This window comes from Protopterus annectens, chromosome 2.part1, assembly GCF_019279795.1.
Source record: "Protopterus annectens isolate FY-2018-M chromosome 2.part1, PAN1.0, whole genome shotgun sequence".
Lineage (NCBI taxonomy): Eukaryota > Metazoa > Chordata > Ceratodontiformes > Protopteridae > Protopterus > Protopterus annectens.
In genome coordinates this window covers 488,783,534-488,809,406 of record NC_056729.1, presented here as the reverse complement: position 1 = coordinate 488,809,406, position 25,873 = coordinate 488,783,534, and the positions used below count along the sequence as shown (strand labels likewise).

At 39.1% G+C, this 25,873-nt stretch overlaps 1 protein-coding gene across 2 annotated transcripts in view; it reads right to left on the bottom strand.

Annotated features, from left to right (window-relative positions):
- Window positions 1–25,873, bottom strand: part of TBC1D9 (TBC1 domain family member 9) — a 790,231-nt gene that overhangs the window by 364,322 nt on the left and 400,036 nt on the right. For both annotated transcript variants that reach the window (XM_044062283.1, XM_044062284.1), the window contains exon 8: window positions 17,649–17,816. In XM_044062283.1, the coding sequence (XP_043918218.1) occupies window positions 17,649–17,816 (168 nt within the window). The remainder of the gene's footprint in view (window positions 1–17,648; window positions 17,817–25,873) is intronic.

Sequence of the window (25,873 nt, the reverse complement as noted above, 5' to 3'; positions counted from 1 at the left end):
GAGAGCCAATGCCTACTAACTCTTGGAGGCTGTACCTGTAGGAAATCTTTAATAGTTTGCATAGATTTAGCTTCTTCCATCTTTTTAAGTACTTCTTCTGCTCTGTTGCCAAACAGGCAGCCCTGAATTAAGGGAGCATCCAGCAATTTAGCTTCAACATGATCTGGCAAAGACTGCTCCTTGAGTCAAGCCTGCCTTCTAAGTACTGACCCAGTGACAGCAGCCCTGCAAGATGCCTCTAGTGAATCAAAACCACATTGCAAAGTATGTTTTCCAACTTGTTCAGCAGAATGCATTAAATCCTGTAAATCCTTATTTTCAGCACAGTCAGGAATCAACATAATTTTCTGTTTAAGCAATCCAATAATATGCTGCTGATACTTTAACATATGAAACTGGCAGTTTAAGGCCCTAATGGCCAAGGTTGCAGAAGTGTATACCTTCTTACCCCATCTATCCAGCTCCCTGGAATCTCTATCAGAGGGGGTAGGATTTTTGGCAGTAGTAGCCTTAATTCCCTTGGGTCCCTGTGAAATAGTCTCAGAATCTGCAGTAGGATTTTTAAAAAGGAACTTGTGAGAGTCAGGAATCCTGTAATATTTATCAGGTTTTCTGGGAGCAGGTGATAAAGAATCAGGGGCCAAGCTAGATTCCGAAAATACATCAACAATGTCTAGTACAGGAGGGATGGCTAAAGGCCTGTGTTGGGGCAGGAGTAAGAAATCCCTGAGCCTCTTTTTAGAATCAGAGTAATCCTGGCTTTTCCAGTGGAAATGCTCCCCAAGAGTATGCAAAATTTCACCAAAAGAGAAATCCTCTGGAGGGGAAGCAGAGGGAATAGAGTCCTCAGCATCAGAATCCTCATAGGTAGATAAGGGTAAATCCTGGTCATCAGAGGAAACAGAAATTTCAGAATCCTGATCAGAAGTATCATAGGCAAATTCAGTCCTAGGTCTCTTAGAGGGGAAGAAGGTTGGCTTCCCCTGATTAAAGTAATAAGGTCTTCAGCTATTCTTATCATTTGTTTTTTAGGCATAGAGGCCTGACCATGCGGTCTGGGCATCAGTTTTCTAGGCATGGTTTGCATTTTAGGCCTTGAAGAAGAATATGGCGTCGGTTTCATATGCAATCAGTAGGCCTGAATACACCCTCAGAAGCCGGTGCCTGTACAGCGGCTCTGGACCTTTCCAAGGTAGACACATCTGCAGGTTCCACAGTTGAAGCATCTCGCGGCATACCTGTCTCTGAATGGGTCTCAGTAGAGGCCTGCGAATCTGAAGTAGCGTTTATCAGGGGCTGTGAAAGCGCCTCACTGAGTACCGGTGAATTGGCGACTAGCTTAGGAGAAGCATTGTCAGCAGCTTTGGACCTAGGCGGCCTTGTCTCTGTCTTTATATTTGCGTTTTTTCAGAATGTCGGTAGTCGGATTGCTTACCGAAGACATATCTGGAAAATTGAACAGAGTACCAAAATATTTAGAAGCGTAAATATACTGACAAAAAATAGTTTGCTGTTTAAATAAAGCACAAAACCGACAGGAAGGTACGTTGTGGTCAGGACCTAGGCAAGGAATCCAGTACAAATTAAAATCTTTATGAGGTATTTGCTTTCCACAAGAAATACAATTATTGACTTTTACTGACATCAGTTTAAAGCAAGAAAAAGTTTCCCCAATGGGGTACTTGGCTTTAGTTGAAGACTTCGGCTCTGAAAGTCAAAAATGAAAATTTCAGGAGTCGGCCGACCGGCACTTGCGAACTGCTTCTGCTTCGGGCACCGCACGGCAAGAAAGACTGATGTAATGGCGTTGGCTGCATGCTTTGTACCCCTGACTACCTGACGTCATGGAAGATGAGACAGCAACCGACACAGGACCCAAGACTTTGATAATCAGGCCGACTGAGGGCTACTGCAAGCAGATAACCCAAATGTGATGACTGCAACAGTGAAACACGAAGAACATCATGGTGGTACCGCAGCTCTCAAGCAATGGTTTAGACAATATACTAGGCATTGTGAAGAAAAAGAACACAATAATTTCATGTAAATAGTGCCATCATACCTTTCATAATGTATGTCTTGAAAAAAGATTCAATAAGAGCCATTATTAGTTCTCTAATAATATTCCAGATTCAACACATGGCATACAGCTGTACATCACAGCAGACAATAGGGTTCCGTTCATGGTTTCTAACTAAATGTGTGCATGAAACTCCCATAATTTGTTTCACTTGTGCCTTTTCCTGTTATTTTTACACAGGACAAAAAATTTACCATAGCCATACTTCTAATGTCTACAATCCTTATTCCTTTATTCACTCAATTAGACAGGCACCAATACACACCTGGTACATGTGAAATAGCTTTCTCGAAAATAGTGACAGCTGTCTAAAACAATCTCCAAGAGAATATTAGGAAAACAGACCAATGACGGTCAGGTGCTATAGAGACATGTGCTCACACAAAGGTGGACTGGTGATTCCACTACAAAATTTGCAAGTTCAGTCTGTTTTGATACTACTTCAGGACAGGTGTTGCAAATGTAATGATCCAATGCCATTTTCAACATTCACTTGTGGATTCCTAGTCTATTACACTGTAGTAACAGCTTACACTGCTATGAGCTGTGCAATATGCGTACATATAGTTGTGTATTTATAATGATGATTACATTGTATATTTAAGCATTAATGCATGCAAACTTGCACATATTGATTTATGTTTAATATATTCAGTGTTGCACCTCGGCTATGCATTGTACATGCAATCTTTGTTAAGTGCCTTAATGGAACTATAGTGTTATTTCTTTACATTCCTAAATGTGTTTCCTACATGCTGTCTTTGCTACCGTTGCTTGGGTCAAGGCTGAAAATAATCCATGGACTAGTTCACTTACCCGGTTAACAAAGTAGTGTTTCCCCTAGGTCAACACAGTATCCATGTCCTGAAGATGTTATGGACACATAAATGGCCCATGTATCTTTTAGCATCCTGTGCAGAGAGGCAAACAGGGACTGAAACCTGACAGCTTGAAAGGCATGGTGGAGTCTATTGTGGCAAAGGACAGTAAATCTACAATGCTCTTACATTTGTTGGGGATACCGTGGTATCGCTGACATCTTCGGACTGTACTTTGTGTTCAGTGATTCACCCACTGGTGCTCTATGTCACAAATGGTAGCTTACTGCTGACATGTTACATAACTGGCACATCCTGATCTGTTGGTGCCAACCGATGATATATACAGGACATGCCTAGAGCCGCCAGATGCAGGACATGCATTATCACCCACTCCTGGATTTTGCGATGCTGTCATGTGTTGGCAGTGGCAGTCCATTCCAGCACTTATGGAAAATAAGGTCTATCTTGGTTCTGCAGCTGCAGCATTTCAATTGCTGTGGCAACTGGGACCACTCTCCAGTGGGACAACCTCCAGTACATGAGCTCCTCTCTAGACTGCATAGCAAAAGAGCATGTACTTCTTTCATCCTTATATCAGCTTATTACACTGTAGTAACAGCGTACAGTGCTATGAGCTGTGCACCCCATTATCAACATATGCCCTGGGTGCTTACATCAGGGATTCATTTTACTGTGAGTTGCTACAGACTGTAGAAAATGGCTCCCAAATATGATCACCTATGTATGCAATGCACAGCCCATAATGCTGGTGGATGTTAGCAAACAGAGTTGTAAGCACGCCCTGGAGACACATCCATACAGTTCCTTAACAGTGATGATGAACATATGCCTTTATTATCATCTCACAGTCAGGAGACTTGGGAAATCTGAACATGTGTTATTATATGCTGTACTGTGTGTCAGCTGTTGTGTGCTTCTACAATAATTACATTATGACTACATGTAATTTCAGCTGTACAGATCATCCAAGCGTTGCTTTAGTATGCACCACTTCTATTCTGAATCTCGTACATTCATACATTCATGGGTATGGGTTCATCTACATGTCCGAGTCTGAGGTTTTGTCTATAGTTACACATTGTTCTGTATGTGATGGCTGCCTGATGTGTATAATCATGAGTAATAGGTTTCCTGGGATTACCCTAGCATACTGCCATTCTGCAGTGTACACTAAATACCCAAACCTTAGTCTCTGTGTGTACATGCTATATGCCATCACTGCTTTAAAGGTAATATGCTCCTCTTTTCTTGTGTGCCCTATAACAAGTTAAAGTGAATTCTGGGAATTATAAGCCACAACCCCCTTAAAAACAACCCTCTCACATTACAAGAATGACTTGTAGACTATGTAAAGTACTAAAGTACTAAAACTGTATGTTTATTAACACTTAAATCTGGACTAATATGGGTAATAAAGAGCACTATCAGAAATCAACAGATCTCTACCACAGCACACTCTGGAATGAAATAAAAAAAAGAAAAACAAAATGTGTACAGCAAGTACCACACCTTCAGCTCATACAAATCAGGCCTTTTTTAAAAGTATTTACAGGAATCTAGAAAAGCAGTAACAGGCTTATTTTCTTGTGTCAACACTATCATTTCCAAAGTGACTAACATCTAACTTTCAATACAAAAGGCTTAGTCAGTACTTCAGAGTAGGAATTGCAATGATGAGGTTTTCAGCATTTCAAAGCTATTACCCTGTTTAATGACCAGAATCATATTACAAATGTTTTAATGTCTGATGTGTACAGTACAACTTTGCAAAGATGCTCGTCTGCACTCTACCTCCCGGTTGTAATACCAATTTTAAAGTTCTGTCACCATACCAAAGTGAAGACACTAAAATAAGAAGTTGATTTTACAAGTTAAGAATGAGACAGTACTCTGTGACATGCCTCTCTTGTGAAGATGCACAACATTTTAAAGGTAACACAACAGCCTGTATGAAACTTGCAGTTATCCTTCTATAAAATAAGCAAAAAAGACACTGCATCAGCCAGAGTTATTTTTCAAGGAAAAAGTAAACGCTGTGCAAAAATTTGCAGCACAAAATAAACTAAAAGTAAAACACACTATGAAAGAATTCACAGTTGTTTTTCTTAGCAAAGATGCAAAAATGACCTTATATGGACTGCAGCACCCTGCTCCACCCCCATGAGTTAAGTAGTTATGGAAACAATAAGGTTACTTTTCAAATCTAAGCCAAGCAGGATATATATAACCTGGGACCCTTAAGCTTAGACATCAATCATAATAGGGGCAGCAACACTTGAACTTTCCATTTTGAAGTATGCAGAAAGAATTTTCTTTAAACTTAAGATTTCATGTCAAGGATTCACAGAGTGTGAGTTTTCTACAACTGCTAAATGCTTTAAGTTAGAGGCATTTACATGTCACACACTCACATTTTCTATTTGTGTGTGCAAGTATTTATCTGCTGTATATTTAATCTTACATTACAAGCAGGATTACTTTTAAGTAAAGGATTTTATATTTAATCTCAAAAGCCTGTGGCTGGTGCTTTATTTATTGGTATGTAAGGGTGATCATTAAATGAGTATGCTATTTACTGCTACCATCAAGGAGCGACTGCTTCAGTCACAGTTACCAATTATACTATAATGGGCTACAAACAGCAGATGGTAAACATGTTCTTGCTGTGATAAATTTGTATGGCTGGTGATAGCATTACTGTAAAGACAGAAAAAGGAGCACTGGCAGTACAAAGGTATCAGCCAGTCTTTGGAAACACTGAAAATAGGTGTGTGTGTGTGTGTGTGTGTGTGTGTGTGTGTGTGTGTGTGTGTGTGTGTGTCTGTCGCATTTACGCATTTGTGTGCAAAATGATTTTGGGCAGGTTGCAGATACTGTTGGTAAGACAGTACTAGAAGGCTCTGACAGCAAGGTGGGTGAAATCCGGGAAGACCCCTGACTATAACTCTGCTCTACAAATGTTCAGTTTAAACTATGGAAATGTCAGTCATATCCTGAGGCAGTAATGTGCATTTGCTGTAATCTCAAGTCAAATTGCTTCTTGCATTTCAGTGAATAAGCAGTGCTGAACATGAAACTATAGCATATGAAATAGATACAGTACATATTTACAATACATCCATAAATGCAATATCAGTGTAGTTACTGGCACAATATTTAAAAAAAAAAATACTGTTTACTCTTATTGCATTATACTACCATGTTAATGGCAATTACAATGAAAATCATAACATTTAATATCAACACATATAATATTACTCAGTCTTGGAGTTTCTTGTGGAGTATATACATTACATTCCACCAGAGGGCTATTTTATTCCCCACCTGCAAACCGTTCAGCCTCCCCTAATGGACTTAAGCCCAAACATTATTTGTGAGGACCCATTCAGATTCACTAGGGTGAGAGATATCCAATGGACAACACAAGCAGTCATGGGGGTTGCTTGTTACTTTGCTAGCATCAAGAATGCGTTTACTTATTAGCTTAACCTCCTTCACCTGGGCAGTGGAATGTGTGACCTACATCACTGTGGAGGTCACAATGCCTTCTCCACATGGAAGTGCATTTTCTTGTCCATTTGCTCAATCAACGCTACCATCCACAGGTGGCTTAATGCACCACATACCCACCCCAGACTGCGTGCATGCCTTCCTCCTCCAAAAGGTTGCTATAACTTGCAACCATCTCTGCCCCCCAGGATGGGTCCACCCAACCTCTCTGACAAATCTGTGAAGTACCTAAATCACTAACGTGACTCTGAGCTATAGTAAGGATTTTAAATGTCTATGTCATAAGAGATGGTGCAGTCTCCAAACTAATATGTACATTATTTAAACCACAGTGGTTCTTCAAAAGTCTTCCAAATCTGAATGCATCAAAGTTCTCTGCTACTGCAACAGTATTTGTTAGCTTCTTAGATTCTGTGCTGAATTTATTTACATCAGGCCTAGTCCTGGAGATATTTTGTTGCTTTGTTAAATTCTTCTGGGTTAGTTCTGAAACCTTTCTGTATTTGTGCATGACTGTGATCTGTCATTAGTTAACAACCTGATTCTTCGTTATTTCAATGAGTGGTATGTAAAAAGGAATCTCCAGAAACTCAAAATTGTGAAATTATTGTTGATTCTGTTTTATTAAGACTTCTACTCCTTCCATAAAGGTTACTGCCTCTGCTCCTTGCATAACACATAGGTTCAGTTACTTCAATTGATACTACAGCTAACATTCATGCACGTTTCTTGGCACTTGTTCTCTTAAGCAGTCTACTTTTCTTAATACTGATAATAACATAGCACTTCTGCCATAACAGCTCTTCTGTCTACACTGGTTTATTTTCAGTAATATGGCAACATTGCTTCGATTCCCTGTCCATCCTGTTTTTTGCAGTGGTTATTTAAATATACAAAGATACAGAAATACATCTTCCTACTCACTAGTTACAGTATTTTTATCACAAGATTTTTCACTGCCTGAATCAATCTTTCCATTTTGGCATTACTTTGAGGACATCTTGGACTTAAAAGTAATGTGCTTAAATGCCAAATTTTCCACAGAGCTTTGAAACTCTTGGCTTATGAACTGTTGATGGATCCACTTCAAGTACCAGAGTCCTAGGTACTCAAAGAACCACTGTCTCAAAGCCAGAGACTCAAGAGCCTTAAAGCTCACCTGTTGCTCATGTTCAAACTTAAACATGAGTTCAGGCAAGATGTGGCAGCTGTGCAGAGAGAGAGCGTGAGTTTCAGGCAGAGATCAACAAGGGGATTTACATTTAAGGAGCAGAAGGGGAGTTTTAGGAGTAAGGACTGGGAAGTTTGTTTAAGGTTACGCAGCAGAGTTTTACATTTAGGGAGCAATCAAGGAGGTTGGGTTTAGCAAGTGGGATTGGAATTTTAGGCTTAGGGGAGATCAGGGATTTTAGAGTTAGGGAGGGGGGAGTGAAGTTTTAGGCTTTGGAAGCAATTACGGACTTTAGGTTTTGAAAGGGGAGTGGAGTTTTAGATTTAGAGGGCAATCAGGGATTTTAGGTTTAGAGAGGAGAAGTGGAGTTTTATGGTTAGGGAGTGAGGACTCGGGTTAGGAACCAGGTGGGAGTTTTAGGGTTGGAGTTAGGGATTTGGTAAGGCTATGCAGTTTACCAGGATAGGGTGGTGGAACTGCTAAATAATTAGGATCAGGCTAGTGGGAGTGAAGTCACTTGACGTTTCCAGCAATTAGCACTGAGCAAGTTTGTTGCAAGCAACTAGCAAGTCAGCACTTGCATTAGACTCTCTGTGGACCATTATAAACTATGTTAAAAATCACTGTATTCAGTAACCCATACCCTAACAATATGCTTTCCAGCCGGAACAGTAACTACATTTGCACCATATATTATCTTGATCCCTTCCTAGTATTACAAATAATACTTTGCACATCAATTAATGATCTTCTTTGAGTGAAAACAAGTCTTCATGCCATGGCAAGTTAGGTATACGCAGCATTATCTCTTCTTAAGGAATATGGTTGTGAAGCATGCTGCACACTTCAACGGATTGCACCAGTTTCTCATTTTTCCCTGACATTATTGGCCAACACATTATGTCATGTGCATATTCTTTATATTTAACAATTAACACGAGGCTCCCATACATTTTCGGTAGCACTAAGTCTCTTAGTAGATTAGGCACAGTTATCTTGTGCTCAAACATCAGATAGTCTATACCGCTAAAGTCAATCCTGTATAGATAGTACATCTGAATACCTTTTTTGGCAGTGCTAGCAACTGATATGGCCAGCCTGTTATAGTAATACTTAAACAGCTGCAACTCTCTGGCTTCTTATCTGGAATTCCTTCACTTTCTCTTCTGTCACTGGCAGCTGTCAAATGACTGAAAAAAATTTGTAAGACTTCACCTAACAAATCTAACATATCTTTTGTTTGTTCCTTTACATATGTGCTAGTCAATATACCCGCTTTCCTAGTCTGCACTGTACCATTAAAGTCATTTTTCTGAAGGTTGATTAGCATTCTTTACAGTCTTGGGATACAAAGATTTTGTGATTATGCTTTGTAACTGCTTATGTTCAGTCTCATAACACTTGCTTCCATATATACACACTCACAACATTTCCCAAAAATCCATAAATAATGGCTAGCATTCTAAGTCTGGACATATCTGGCCTGTACATCTGTAAGTACTCTATGTTACACATTTGTTTTCTTGTGTCATCACATCATAATATTTCAGAACAGGACTCTCTGTGACAAAAAAATGTCTATGCTTGAAACTCCTATCGTGTTTCATTGAGAGATCTCACTTAACATCATGCTACAGAAGTTTTTCAAAAACTCACCTTAACATTCAACATATTTGATGTAAATTCTGCTGAGTACTATACCATACTGGCTTAACTATGGCTTGCACTTTATCATCTGGTTTCAGACTTTCAGATTTTTCAGACTGATATATGATTTTCATCAGAGAAGTAATACAAACATTTGTTTTTATTAAACTGCAGATTATAACATATTTGTCTAATATTCCTGCTTGATTTCACCCTATACCAGTAAACCATCAATAATCGTGACCATTAATAAGCTTTTCTGATTTCAGCACTATCAGAGCAATACTGTGTTACAGTTTCCTTGTTTTTTCAGCTGTCTCAAAAACATTTTTGGTTCTCATTTTAGCATTCTTGACACAAATTATTTAAAACACTTATTATATTTTTTACGTTTAAATTATTTTTGTTCCCACAGTGCTTCTGACTATGAATATAGTGTACTTCTTAATTTTGTGCTAATAAACACACCTATCACACTAGCACCCAAAGTATGCAGTTTTACTGTCAACTGTGTCACACTTCCTGACAATATGTTCAGCTCTTTACGTCAGTACTGTTTTTGCGAACTTTCACTTTCTGCTGCATTCTCATATTTTTACTCACAGTTTTGATTCTGCACAGTTCTGCTTCTCTTTTAACTGCAAATCTGACATTTCTTTTACTCTGCATACACTAAGTGCTTTATCAAGTGTCAGATCTGTTTCTTTCAATCTGCCTTTTACATGATTATATCAACAGAATATTATGCCTCTGATTAATTAATTAAACAACTCTCCAAATTCATAGTTTTGCTCCAAGTTTCAACTCAATCAAATAAGCATCAATAGTTTCCCAAGAACCTTGGATTCTTGTAAAAAAATAAATGTCTGACAAATGGCAAGTTTATCTTTGGTTGATCATTTTCCTTGAATTTCTCTATTGTAAATACCCATTTGTATTTTCCTTGTCTTTGAAATTAAAAGAATTAATCACCTTTATGGTTTCCTTTCCTGCGACATGCTAAAAATGTTGAGCAGTGTAATTTCCAAGCCCCCTGCAGTTCCACTTGTGCTGAGACAGTTTAACATAAAACTAATGATATGGTTACAAAAGTTTTGAGCTCTATCACACTGCGTGACAGAAGGTAGTGCTTTGAGTGGATTCATTATAAAATGAAGAAATACTGGTGGTCGAGCAGTTTGTGAAACTGTTATAAAATAATGATGTGTTGCCTGGAAAATACAAAAAAATACAACTTAATACATGTACTGCTTGTGGCTGCAATACTATAGTAGCAGCTCTCAAGAAAAAAAAATCCTTTTTTCATAGCCCAAGTCCAACCTGACACCCTGTAATATCCGTTTTAAAAGTTTATAAAGATAAAGTGAGGAGACTGAGACAAGAGATGTTGACTGTTCAAGACTCTGGCTGTAAGTGGCATATGGTAGAGGCTGCACCATACCCTTTTCTTAAAGACAAACTACATGCATACACTACTCCTACCAAAGAGAAAGCAGCAGACAAACCCCAAGGAGAATTTCACAGGTCCTGTCTACTGAGCTTGTGTAAGACCCTTACAAGCGTACACATTAATGCATAACTTAGTGATGTGTGCACTTCATTAGTGAAATCTGAACTCAAATAACTAACACAGAAATGATCATCAGCCCCCTTTTCCCACTTTCTACAAGGGGTCGAGGTGTTGTGTCACTTGTCACCATCTCCCCTTATTCAGTGACACTCTCCCACTTTGAAAGTCATGCTCAACTGTCACAAGTCTTCTCTCACATAATCCACCCACTTCTTTGCTGGATGCCTTCGTTGCTCTTGCCTTCTTTTTGTCCGTCCCAAATCTTCTTCTAGATTGTCTTCACTTTCCTGTACACGTGCCTGAACCACTGTAATCTGTCCTCTTTGACCTTTTCTGTAATTGGAGCTACTTTGGCTTTGCTCTTATGTCCTCATTCCTTCATCTGTCCCACAATGTGAAACCTACTCCCTGTCTCACACACTTCATCTCTATCCCCTCTTACTTCTTCAAATGCTTTGACTTCACTGCCTAGGTTTCTGTACCTTACAGTAGTACTACTCACACCACTGACTTGTACACCTTAATTTTAAGCTTGTTTGTCATTCTTCTGTCATGCACTACCCCTGACACACTGTGCCAGTTGGCTGCAGCCCCCCTGATTCTAGCTTTGACCTCCTTGTTCAGACTTCCCTTCTCCTCAACCACCCTTCCCAGATACCTGAAGCTGTTAACCTGTTCCACTATCTTCTCTTCTATCTCAATTCTCAGCTTCTTCTGATCTCTTCCATTTGCTGCCATTACAGCCATTTTATCTGTACACAGTTTCATCCCAAGTTCCCACAGTTTTGCATTCCATTCCCCTACTCTTTGCAGACGATCTTGCTAAGAGTCTACCTGTAATGCCACATTGTCTGCATACAGCAACTTTGTTGAACTCTCCCTTCTGCCCTGTTTGCTAATGTAGTTCATCACTAGTATGAACAGCAGAGGGCTCACATCTGAACCCTGGTGCACATCTACTCTCACTGGGAACACCTCTGTAGGACTGAACACCATTCATACTTGAGCCAGTGGGTTTCTTGTACATAGCTTGCACTAGTTCTACCAATGCTTCTGGGACTTTGAACCACTGCAGGACTGCCTAAATCAGCTTTTCAGGGACCTTGTTATATGCATTCGCCAAGTCTAGGAATGTTCAGTTGGACTTTTTCCTCATTTCTAGCTTCTTCTCAAAGTATTTGTCTCACTGCAAACATTGGATAGGTTGAGCGGCATCCAGATATGAATCCAAACTGCTAATTTCCCATCTTACTTTCTACTACTCTGGGTATTCGTTTATCTACTCTGGGTATTCGTTTATCAATCACCCTCACCAGAACTTTCATGCAGTGTGATAAAAGTTTGATAGCTCTATACTGCACACCACTGTGAATGTCCCCTTTATTCTTGTACACTGGTTAGTGTGCTCATTCTCCAATCACCTGGGATACACCTTTCTCTCCATACTGCTAGAAACTCCCTCAGGAGACATTTCTCCCCTATCTCGCCCAACACCTCGATCATGAATGCGGTGACCTCATCTGAGCCTGCTGCTTTCCCTTACTTCATTCTCTTTAGTGATGTTCTTACTTCTATGGTGGACTCCTCCTCTTCTCTCACTGTAGGCTGTATCTGGGGTAGTACAACTTTTCTGGGGTTTTCTACATTCAGAAGCTACTGGAAGTACTTCTTCCATCTGCCTTTGATGTCCTGTGGTCTTGTGAGCAGGTTGTTGCTGGCATCTTAGAAAGATTCTCAGACAGATCCCATAAAGCGTAAGAGTAGCGGGATCTATGTCCGAATCCAGACCAGTAATGAGTGGTGTGCCTCAGGGCTCTGTCCTGGGGCCCCTCCTGTTTGGCATATACTTCTCAGAAGTACAGACAAGCACGGAAGGGCTGTGGCTGACTAAGTTTGTGGACAACTGCAAACTGGGTGCTATAATAGAGTCTCCGGCCAACATGGAGATCCTCCAGAAGGGCCTAAATGAGACTGATGCATGGTGTCAAAGCCATGATCTCAAGCTAAAGGCAAAAAAAATGTGTAGTAATCCCCTTTGGAAAAAAACAGAGTACCCGCAAACTACAACATAGGAGGTAATCCCCTGAAATCTGAAGAAATAAGGGATCTAGGGACCCAAGTAGATAGCCAGCTTTCCTTTGATAACCATGTTGCCAAAGTGGTTAGAAAATCCTTCTATGTGACCCATCTGATCATGAAAGGGTTTGCATCATGATCTAAGGATGTAATGGTGCAACTCTACTCTTCCCTCATCAGACCCATTATTGAATACAATGGACCAATTGGAATGCACCTGGCTAGACATCTCCAGCAGCTGGAGAGACCACAAAGGTACCTAACCAAGAGGATTACTGGCTTCAAACAGTTGCCCTATGCAGCATGATTGAAAAAGCTAAGACTGTTTTCTGTTGCATACCGCTTTCTCAGAGGCGATCTCTGTCTAATGTACAGAGCCATGTCCAACCCAGAATTGTTGAACATGCTCCACCTTAGCAAAACCAAATCTACTTGAGCTACACGCTCTAGGGATATAAACCTCAACACAACAATGAATAGAACATGCTGGAGGGACAGATTCCCTTCGCAAAGACTTCCCTGACTATGGAACAGGGTCCCGATCTACACAAGACAGAGCGCCTCACTATCACTCTTCAAGAGGAACCTTGATGAGTGGATGGGTAACAGAAAGTTCATACCGGGGATCACACCAACAGCACCAATAGATAGGGGCCAAGGGTACTAGCTGCTACGTACAAGGGTCTAGGTAACTACTAAAGGGGCGGTGAATACCGCACAACGTGGCTGGGCTAATATATGCCTTCAGGCAGATAGCTCAGTACCAACCTATGAACCTATGTCTAGAAATATTTCATGTGAAAAAGTGAAAACAGTGTTTGTTTGTTGCTCAAGTGTGCTGGATAGGAACCACCTTAACCTATAAATAAATGCATTCTGAAAAATGTCAGCTCTATGCTGTATATAGTTGTGCATCTAGGGAAGCAGAACACATCTTTCCATTGACATATTATTACAACACTGGAAATTTTCTAAGGACCATGGGTGTGGGATTTAGACCTAACTTGCATGGGAAATGCCAGTTATGACTTCCTGGTGATGGATGGGCTTTCTGTCCACTTCTGGAAAGAATGAGTGGCTACGAAAAACTAATCTGAAGTCATCCAATCTTTGAGTCCGAGACTCATGAGAATGATGGGAATCAAATCCCCCTGTGATCGCATACTGCAGTGGGGAGCAGGGTGAAAAGATCCCCTTGACTTAACTGACCCAATTTGGAGAACCATGTCCATCTTGGCTACTGTGGGGCTATTAGAATGATCTCTGCTCCTTCTCATGTGACTTTAGCTTTCTTAGGATGACAAGAATGGGTTGGCATGCCACAAATATTATGATTTAATGCAATGAATGTAAAGCCTCCTCAGCAAGGGGAACAGATCTTCTGCAGTTAGTGAGTGAGTGGTGAAAATTTGTAGACCCCTCCCCCATGTGATGTACTACATAGCTGTTGTACTTGTTTTACTTCATCTCCAGCAAATCTTTTTGATGGAGGGAAAAAAGAGAATCTTTATTTCCAGTGGCTGGCTGTGCAGATCCCACAGACTTGAGCCACCAGTGCATCTTTCACATGTGAAGCCAACATATCCCACAGGATCTTCTTCAGGAACTCTGGCTGTCAGATGGATGAAAGCAGTATTTTTTAATCTTGGCTTCAGGAAAAGGGAGATTCCTAAGATTATGATGCAATACAAAGCATGAATGAGAGCTTTCTCCAGCTCCTCCAAGGATAATTGAGTTAGACAATTGTCCACATAAGGGCAAATAAAGACTTATCTCATTTTCAAGTCCTATGCATTTGTTGAAGAGTAGGACACTGACAGCAGTGGAAATGTCAGAGGGTGAAGAGGTGAATCAGTTGTGGGTACTCCACACAAGGAATCTCAGATAATGCCGGTGGGCCTTTAAGCCAAGAGTCATTCAGCAGCAAAGACAAAAGTGACTGAAAGGAGAGTCTAAATATTTTAACAAATGTAAACCTGTTTCGTACAGTCAGGTTCAAGAGAAGTGTCCAAAGGCTGTCTTTTTGAGTACCAGGAACAGTCTTGCATAAACAGACATCTGGTGCAAGGATCACAGTATGGCTGACAGCCTTATGAATGTAACTAGAGGCCTAAAAGTTGGTGCAAAAGCTTTACTCAGTTGTAAATCCACTATAACTGCTACAAATCTCTGGTATAGGAGCAGGCTGGACAAAATCTGACAGTATTTAAAAAATAAAAAAATAAAGTCTCTGACCACAGACATATGGGAATATGTTCCTAGTTGACCTTCTGCTGGTGTGGCTACCTCATTATTAGCCTACAAAGGACCATCACAGGTTCAGTTTGCAAAGACACCTGGACTGACATGGTGATCTCAACCAAGTGCCCTCAGATGAATGCAGGACTAGCGAAGTTCAAACTGTCCCCCTTCTACAAATTCCTTCACAGGACCTTTTATAGGTCTCACAGATGTTGATGTTTCTTCTTACATTTTACCTTTTACAAATTCCTTCACAGGACCTTTTATAGATCTCACAGATGTTGATGTTTCTTCTTACATTTTACCTTTTACAAATTCCTTCACAGGACCTTTTATAGATCTCACAGATATGTTGATGTTTCTTCTTACATTTTACCTTTTACAAATTCCTTCACAGGACCTTTTACAAGTCTCACAGAGGTTGATGTTTCTTTCTACATTTTACCTTTTTCCTACTCGTACAGCTAACTGATGGTTGATTTGCTTGTGGTGGTGGTGGGGATAAACCTCTTGCTGTCTTTTTGAGTTTGATAAAAGTCCTGAGATTTCTTCCGAAGATAAAGGCAAATTTCTTATTCAAGTTTTACAATATTTACAACTTGCTACATACTTGTGATCCCCAAGACAAAAAGCAGTAGCAGAAATGAAAAGCACTTGGGGAACACTGTCTCCTGCAGGTGTACTTGCTGAGTTTTCTCACATGCAATCCATCTATCTCTTGGCTGGAAGTCCTTGTTTCCTCTTGCCTTCTTTTTTGTCTCCCCAAATATTCTTCATCAAATCATTTTTAGCTTTCCTGCCCATGCCACTGAACCATTATAACCTGTTCTCCCTGACCTTCTCTGCAACCCGGGTGCTTTGGCTTCCACTCTGAGGTCCTCATTTCTAAGTCTACCTCACAGTGTACATCCTAACACCAGTCTCACACATTTCATCTCCATCACCTCAAGCATCCTCAACTAATATGTCTCCAGGTTTCTGTACCAAATAGTACAACTGGTTATGCCACTGTTGTGACACCTTACTTTTAAACTTTTCTGGCATTCTGACACACACCACCCAGATACTTTGTACCACATGGCTGCAGCCTCTCTGATTCTAAGGCTTCAGAAAAAGTCTGTGATAAACAAATGTAGACATTGCACATTAAACATCAAATCATTAACAAGGAGAAAAGGCAAATGCCAGTTATTACACTGTACAGCCATATAGATATATTCTTGCATACAAAAGAACAGACAATGGTGAAGGTTACACCACTTTACAGCTGAGTTTTAGCCGATATCCTTGGGTAAACATGGAGTCCAGCACCACTATGGTGACACCTGACTGCACTTGATATCTGCTGATAATATGCCATGTCCCTTATGACGAACATCAATTTTTCCTTCATTTTAAAGCAAATTCAGAAGTGACCAATAGAAAATGGTCTGTATCAGCTTGCAAGATGCAATATCTGTTGATGTTTAACTAAAATTTTATATTCTGGGTTAGCTAACATTTTTAAAATCATTTACTTGTACGTTGAAAGGAACACCTTAAGAAGACTTGAAATCCCTTTTTGCATGCTACACCCTGAATACATGAACGACATTCTTCCTACATATTTAAAGCAAAAAAACTGCATAGAACTCACATAACCATATGTCAGCTTTACTGAAGGAACAGAGAAGTGCAGTATGCATTTTGAAATATTACAACACCCTACCCATCACCTAAAATCTAAGGACAAAATTCCGAGACATGTTTCAAGTCATCATTCTTTTAGCCTGTAGCATTTTTTGATATTTTCTACCGAAAAAAAAAAGAACTTCCCAAAATTAATTTAGTCAAATGAAACCATGTATTTTTGACAGAAATATTTTCTTTAGCTTCAATATTTTAACACAAAACATAAATTAATTACTGCTTTGCCTTGCACAGCCAGGAAATACTGAAAAAAAACACTCTTTTCCTGACATTAAATCTCCCAGCTTCCATTCTACACTCCTGTAATGTACTACTTGGGTTAGAATGAGAGTTACCTTCCAATTCTTTTTATACTATGCATTTCTAGTGCTTTCATGTGATGTCCTGGGAAGACTAACTTTGGTGTCTATGAACTATTCAAAATGAATTACAATTTTCGTTATAAGAGTCATGATGTAGTAAAGCATCTATCTGCTCTCCTTTCTTTGTTTGAATTCCTTTCAGCACTTCTAAGATGTGAAATGGAAGGTTCCCAGTAAATATTCTGGGATGATTGGCTCCCTCAGTCCTCTGCTTCAATGTTCTAGAAGCAATTCCCAGGTCAACAAATCACAACTGATTAGGAATGTTTCTGGTTACATCTACAATGCTTCAATGCCCAGAGAATGCAAAATAGGTTTAATCTTGTGAAAAATTGTAAGTTTTTCAGTAACATGAATATTTCAATTCTTAGGTCCTGTCTTACACACACACACACACATGTACGCACGCACACGTGCCACTTTGCTAGAGACGCAACTCTGTAAAACTAGAAGTAAGTACCAGTTTAGGGTTGAATTCCTCGGGTGATCGCCTACGATACATTGTCATCAGGGTCTGGGTGGCTGTCGGAACACTGCTGTCATTCAGGTTGAACTGGCGTTCACTATCTTCTGAGCCAAGGCTTCTCTGGGGACTTGATGAAATGATGCTGCTCATCTGTGAAAGCACCTGAAAAAAGCATTAGCAAGACAATCAAGGATCAGAAGACTTCTCCTATCAGTTAATCTCAGTTTAGTTTACTAATAAAGGCACATCAGAAACACAATGCTCTGACAGTGGTTCATTCTGAATATAGAGGCTTGACAAACTGCCATCTAGTCTGTAATCAGCCTACAAAAACCTTTAATGATTGTCCTGCAAAAATCATATGCCCAGGCACCTGCATTAACAGTGTAATGCACTAAGAAATGCACAGTTTAAAAATGAATGTTAAGGTTAGAGTGCATTACTTACTGCCTGAGGAGAGGTATACATACAGCATCTGTGCTGGTGCTTAAAGTTTAGCTGCTATGTATGGAATATGCTAGAAAATAGGTTGACAAATAATAGTTTGATATGACAGTGCTCTCTGCAATTAGTAAGCAAAATGAAGCATCATTCATAACACATATATGTAAATATGGTAGCTGGCAATAAAGGAATAGCTTTTGAAGGAAGAGTTATAGATGATACTCTAAACAAATGTTAAATCAATTTAACATTATGGATTAGATGTTAGCGCTGTATGCTAATCCAGTATTGTCATATACCTATATTGCAACTCCTAGACAGCTGTATGTATGCCTCTGTGGTTCTGCTCCCTGCTATTTTCCTAAGTGTAGGTGAATTTGATTCCTACCTTTATACCTTCTCATTCAATCAGCAGCACACATCTATAACAAATGGATGCACATATGTGTACTGTTATACATATAAAATGGTGACCATTTACCTATCCAAACAGCAGAACAAACCAATGAACATCAGATTCTATATGCTAAACAGTCTGTTATAGTAAAACACGGGCTGCCAGTTTGGCAATGCTGGTTCTAAACACTTTACAACCAGTGTGCCTTTCATAGTACATAACATTTACCTAAGAACGTACTGTAAGGGCATGTATTTGAAGAACATGGTTTATTTTTTTGGCTAAAATCAAGTGTAATGTAACATCTCATTCATGAGAGGGCACATTGGGGAACATCCCCTTATAAATGTGGGAAAACTGAACAGTTTTTAGCACCATCTATAGCTGAAAGCACCAGCATTATCTACGGATTCCAGAAACCATGTCAGTTCAGAAGTGGACCAATTATTTATTGCATTTTTCCTTAATGACCAAGACACATGCTAGGCAACCGAGCAATAAGCAACACATACTGAGAGAAGAACCAAGGCCAGATAGTGTCAGATATGAATAAACATAACGGTAATAACTGCAAAGTTTGAGTTTACAAAGAAAAACTTGTGTTTTATCTTCAACTGCTGCCTCACACTTGTCAGTGACAATGCAGTAATTAATTCTAAACTGCTATAAGGCATGTATGAACAAAAATGGGAAATAGGCAGACCATAGCCTTAAACAGGGCGTCTTAATGTACATCAAGGCCCAAGGCTGCAAAGTTTTTGGAGGCAATCAGTTGAAACATTAAACTGAGGCCTCATCTAGCGGGTGATAGCACAGGTTGATGGTTAGATATCCTACAGCACTTGCAAAACAAATAGACAAAATACCAAAAAAAACTGAAGGTCAAACAACGCTTAAAAATAAAACAAAAATTAAGCAATATCTAAACAACTTAAAAAAAACAGAAATAGCTGTATCCCAGCAATTTCAAAGGTAAATATATTATCTAAACAGTTTGAAATGAAACTGTGAATTATAAACTCGCTTTTGGAATGTCCTACCTGAGCAACATCACATCATTATTTAAAAGCCATAATGCTTGAAACTCATCATCTATATCACTTGTACACCTCAGAATCTACCACCAAATCTGCAATGGGGCCCCGTCATACAGGCCTAATACATTTCATAACCCCCAAACCAGCCCCATGTCCACTCCCTACACACTGCTGCACAGAAAGGATTGATATACGAACAGTGAACTTCTATATGCTAAACAGTCTGTTTTATATGACAGTCAAACAATGCCAACAAAATTCCTTATTCTCCTGTTTGTATTTAGGTTAACCAAAGCCTCCCCATAAAATAATCTATGCCCCCAGCATCATACCTCTCAACCTGGAAACATCAAAAATCTGGACAAGGCCCATGAAAAATTGCATATATAATTATGTAACTCTACCCATTCCAATGGAATTGTGGGATACCAGCTTTCAAATGCAAACTGAAGAACAGACAACCAAAATATAGCAAAATATGGCACCAGAGTCCCTCTGCACCCACTCCAATGTTCCAATACCTGGCTATTTTGCCCTATTTACCATAAACACTAATTTGCATACTACTTCACTTTTACAATGATTATTTTGATTTTATATTTACATTTTATAGCACAATGCACAAGCACTAATAGACATCTGCTAAACAAAGTACTGTCTCACAATGAAAATAGACTTAGTATTAAAACTTCTCTGCCCTTGAAACTCACATTCATTGACACAGCAATGAAACCCACAGCACATCCAAAGAAAATGCATCTGGCCAGTGGTGGATAAAGATTACCTTTAGGCTGTTTTCAAATCATAGGCCCCTTGCACACAAAACAAGAAACATACATGTGTTCTTTGATACACCTTCCTGACTTTATTAAATTGTATTCCTTCTATAATACAGCACACTCGTTGACTTCAAGCGCATTTTAGATTTGTTTGAAACATTTTTCCAGTTGGCAATGAAACAAAAAATGCAAGAACCAATAATGATAAAACTACCCAATTCAGAACATTTCCATCATAAAAGTCTACTTACACACACACACACATATATATATATATATATATATATATATATATATATATATATATATATAGGTATACTTCATATGACCTAAATTTTGTTTGACTGAGACCAAAACACTGAAAGTTCAAAAGACTGAAAATTCATTTGACTGAAACTCATAACACTGACACATTAAAGTAAAAGGTATATGCCCTTTTCTCCACTGTAGTGTGATCCTGGAGTTAGTATATACAGTTGGGGGCTGTGGGCTGGCCACATTGGGGGTGGCCCCCCCACATAGTTTAGGTACATATTGTTTTCTGCAAAAAGTTATTCATTGCAGTTATAAATATCCATGTGCATGGTTTAAAATGCATAAAGTATGTGGGCAACTATATATACTAACTCCAGGATCGCACTACAGTGGGGAAAAGGGCATATACCTTTTACTTTAATGCGTCAGTGTTGAGTTTCAGTCAAATGAGTTTTCTGTCTTTTGAACTTTTAGTGTTTTGGTCACAGTCAAATGAAATTTAGGTCATATGAAGTAGACCCATATATATATATATATATATATATATATATATATATATATATATATATAATGACAGTAGTATAAGCCATGGCACAACCCTTGACTTGTTACACCCATCCCCCTTTAACAGTACAACAACACAGTACATGATCAGCAATGCATCTACATATTGTGGGAGTAGAACCCACAGCTTCTGCATCAAAAGTAAATATTTAACCTGTTATGCTATTAACAATGCAAGCAAACTCACCATAAGCAACACTTAACTTCTTTTCCCCTGAAGCTCTCAGCTCCTTGTAAAAAAATCCACTCAACACTCAACTGTATCTTTCAACTTTGTAGCACAAGAAATCTGGAAAAAGCCAAAAATGTATTGGGGGGACAAAAACCAAAAAAAAAAAAAAAACAGGGACATATTTTAAACATTGCTTGTATAATTTTGGAAAGTTGCTAGAATAATATGTGTTACTACCATGCGTTTCACTGCCAAGTTTTGAACCAAGGACCCTATGCACTACAGTCAGAGCAACATACCACTATGCAAAATCAGCAGTTTCCTGAAAGATAGGAGACTGAAACTTAAACGGCTATCATTTAGTGAATTTAGTTCTCACTTCTCATCATAGTTATCAAACTCTTAGCACAAAAGACCTGTACAAAACCAATAATGGGAGAATACAGAATTCAGTTCTCACTTCTCATCACAACTCTCAACCTCAAAGCACAAAAAAAAACTGGACAAAGCCAATAATGGGGGAATACAGCTCCCAAAACAGGGACAGAGTTCAAATACTGATCATATAAACTTAGAAAATTGCTAGAATAAAAGATTTTGTGTTACCATTTATTTTCTGAAGAATACGAAGTCTGAAATTCAAATGCCTGTCATTATTTAGTGAATTCAATCCTTCACTGATTTGTCACAAAAATGCAGAAAACCACAGATTTTATGAGGAACAGAACAAAAGTATGAGGCACAAATGTGGAAGTGGTGGTGGGTAGGGACTTTAGGCTATTGTTACCTTCTACCCAAGGTTCAGGGTTTGAGCCCGAGTACCTCTAGCCACCAGGTATATGGGGCACTTTATATATACACACACACACACACACACACACACTAGTTTCAGGTATATCCTAAAGATCAGATGAAGGGAAGAGAGGTTTAAAACTAAACAGTCATAACTCTGCATTGTTAAAACCTGTGGATTTTATATTAAAATATATTAAACGTCATACACAGATCTCTAAATGTAAAATTCAAACTGAAAAAAAAAAAAACGATAAGACACTTGTGGTATGTATGGTACAGACATTACTACAAACTCATGAAGTGTGTGGAAATATCTATACCGTGCACCCCCTCAGAGATTACTGCATGCATTTCCAAGCTGTCAGCATGTATTCTGACAACATAACTCCAACTATGAAATCTAAGTGAAACAATGCACCATTTGAGAAAACGTACTAGCCATACCTCTCAAATATCCATGATTTTGGCTAAAATTTAGCTGGCTCTCTTAATCTCCCTTAAAACTGGCAATTTTGGGATAACTTGAGGATTATACTTAATAAATAAAAAACTGTCTTTCGGCTTTTCATGGTTAGGGGTCGCCGCAGTGGAACTCCGGTCTGCTAATGATTGGCAGTGAATTTTTACGGTGTCGAGTTGCAAGCCCAGCACCCAACCTTCAATAAATAATGACAAACATATAGACCTGTTTTACTTCAGAAAACATATGTTAATTCACAAAATATTATTTGTTTAGCTTCCCAAACTGATAGTACTAATATTTTTAAAGAGTTCTTGACTACTTCTGGATTTGTCACTAATTCTGGAGATAATGGGAATTTTGAGTAATTCTGAGTGATAGCCGTGTCACAGCTTTCAAACTAAGAGAAGCCATCAAAATAGGAGTTTTTTCCTATTAAGAAATCCGGTCAGATGGTAACTCTAAATTACCTTTATAACTATGCTGGGTTACAGATAACAAGATTGCTTTAAGAGACCACGCTCAAACAAAACAAGCTACCTAAACTCACTCTCACACACACACACACACACACACACACACACACACACACACACACACACACACACACACACTTGCGCACACACACACACACTCGCGCACACACGCTTGGCTTGTTCCATTCTCAGCAGCTTACCCAGCTCTATTCCCTTGCTTGTCTCTCTAAGCAGCAGCATTCCCTCACTCGCAGCAGCTTACCCAGCTAAGTTCCATTCCCTCCTTGCGGATGGTGCTGGAAATGCACGCACGTTATTGTTTGAGCTAGTTAAGCTCAATTCCGACAGGCTGGCAGGCTGTTTCACAGAACTGACGTCATTGCGCACATGATGACATCAGCTCAAAAAGCTGGGGATGGGGGGAATTAAAAAAAAAAAAAAAAAAAAAAAAAGCTGGGAAATTTGGAACTTAAGGGGTGCCACTCAGAAATTCTGGCATCCCATGTTTTGGACCCCAAAACTCGGTAAAAAACGAGTAATTCAGTAAGGTTGGGAGGTATGACCACAAGGAGAATGCAGTTATTTTTTATGGACCACAAACCAAAGACATCTAAAAGGGAAGAAAAACTTGGATAGTATTTGGAGCGTGTTGACAGACAGTGGACACATAAATCTTTTAGTTCAAAAATGCAAGCTGAGTAATGATCTGATTAAGTTCAGAGGGGCAGGCAGATGGAGGAGACACTATAACCAAGACGCAGTGTTTTTTTTTTCTCAGAAGTATAGTGCTGCCATCAAATGTGACTGGAGGTCAGTCAGAATTGTGTGCATTATAAAAGTTAGCAATGCTACTGGGGAGAGCACCAGCCCATAGATTCAAGGACTAAACCACTAACATCCATTTTAAAGCTCCCCTTAAAGAAGAGGTCTTTAGTTGAACAGCTAGCAGTGCACAAAAAAATTCACCTAGAATTATGTCCCTTTACTTTGAATGCCCCTCCATATTCACTTTAGAAATATTTTAAATGTTTCACAGACTCATTTGTTCCTCTGAGCTCTGTGACCTCACTATCATTTGGATGGCAAGTTAAGCTTGCTTCAAATGTTTTAAAAGTTGCTAGGTAGCATGGGCACTATACTTTCTTACTGCTTTATTGCAAATGTAGCTGTTGTGTTTTACAAATACTATTTTGTATGAGGAGACAGACAACAACTACATTAACTCTACAACTCAGTAGTACTGTTTAGATTTTCCTTGTCATAAACACAGTTATAATAACTGCATTAAGTTAACCCCTTCACCCTTACCAGTAATGGGCATTTGTGGTCTGGCTGCTGGTACACATGTGGGCACTGACTGGCTACTACTCAACTCTCACTGATACACTACTTCATAACCATTCTAAGCCCATCTCTCAACTTCCCCGCCAAGTATATAACTTTATACTTCTACAACTCCGCCCTCCACAAGTCGTGCACTCTCTCTTTCATACAACATAATTGTTGTTGCTGCACTGAAAGGTCTACACACCGTACCACTCCAATTTACTCTTCTACCTTATTCCTGTGCTACATCAACCATAAAAGTCCACTGTAAAGCACCCACTCTCAATAAGCACACAGCCCACAACAGAAAAAAAAAAGAGACGTAGCTAAAACTTACTACTTCAGATCAACAAAATCAACCTCCTGGATTGATATGTTATGCTGACATAAAAACAAAGCAACAGATGGTATAGCAATTCTATTCACAAATCAAATAGGTTCATAAATGAATACTAAGCTAGCTGCCCTTTTGGGCCATTTTAAGCCTAGCCAACTACCCCATGCCATAATCAAACCCTGTACTTTGTGTTTGTTGGGTAAACACCTTAACATTACACCGACCTCCCAAAATCAACACAGGAATATCCCAGTCTGATAAATCCAACAGATCACTATTCAAGTAAATTGATACAAACCATGTACATTCATCTGTTGTACACATTCCAACACCCCCTTTTCATACAATATCAGTACATTTGAAGACATTTTATCTTGGCTTGTCAGTACCATACAAAATGGCATCATTCTCCTTGGATACGACCAACTTAGACTGGACTGACATAAAAGCACAAAGAAAAGAAATCTATTTGGCTTTATCCAGGTATTTAACCACACCTAGGACTAACAGACTAGCAGGTAGACAGTATCGTAGAGATCAGACTCTTACTTCAGAACTACAATAAACTGAAGTGGCAGGAGTATTCGCAAATAGTGAACACAATCCAACCCTTCTCACATGGGAACATACTAAAGTGAATATAAATCATACCATACAACTACATACGTTCAACCCAAAAAATCCAAAAGCTCTCTTTCTTCATCTTCATCTTTTATGCAACTGGACTCCAATCAAACACCTGCTACTATTTCAACATTAGCTATTAACTATTTCAACAACAATTCCTCCATACACTAAACTTTCTAGTTATTATTTAATAAAAAAAGAGTTCACATACCCCCCCCCGGATATGAAGGATGCAAAACAAAAAGAGATGACACTTGTCAAAAGCTCAAGACACCTAGAAGCCTCCATGAGACAAGAGTCCCACTGCCATATTACGTCCCATATCAAAAATAAAAGCAAAAATGTGTGCAAACCCAGCTCTTCAGTCACATAAAGAAAACTATTTGCTCGCTCCCACTCAACGTGGTTTTCACCCTGGATACAGTATTAAAATTGTTCTGCTGATTCTTTCCAGACTTAGTAAATAAGCAAAAAAATATATATAATAAAAAATTAAGAAAAACAAGGAAACTTTCTAGACTTATGTAAAGCTTCGACTCTGAGCTGCACA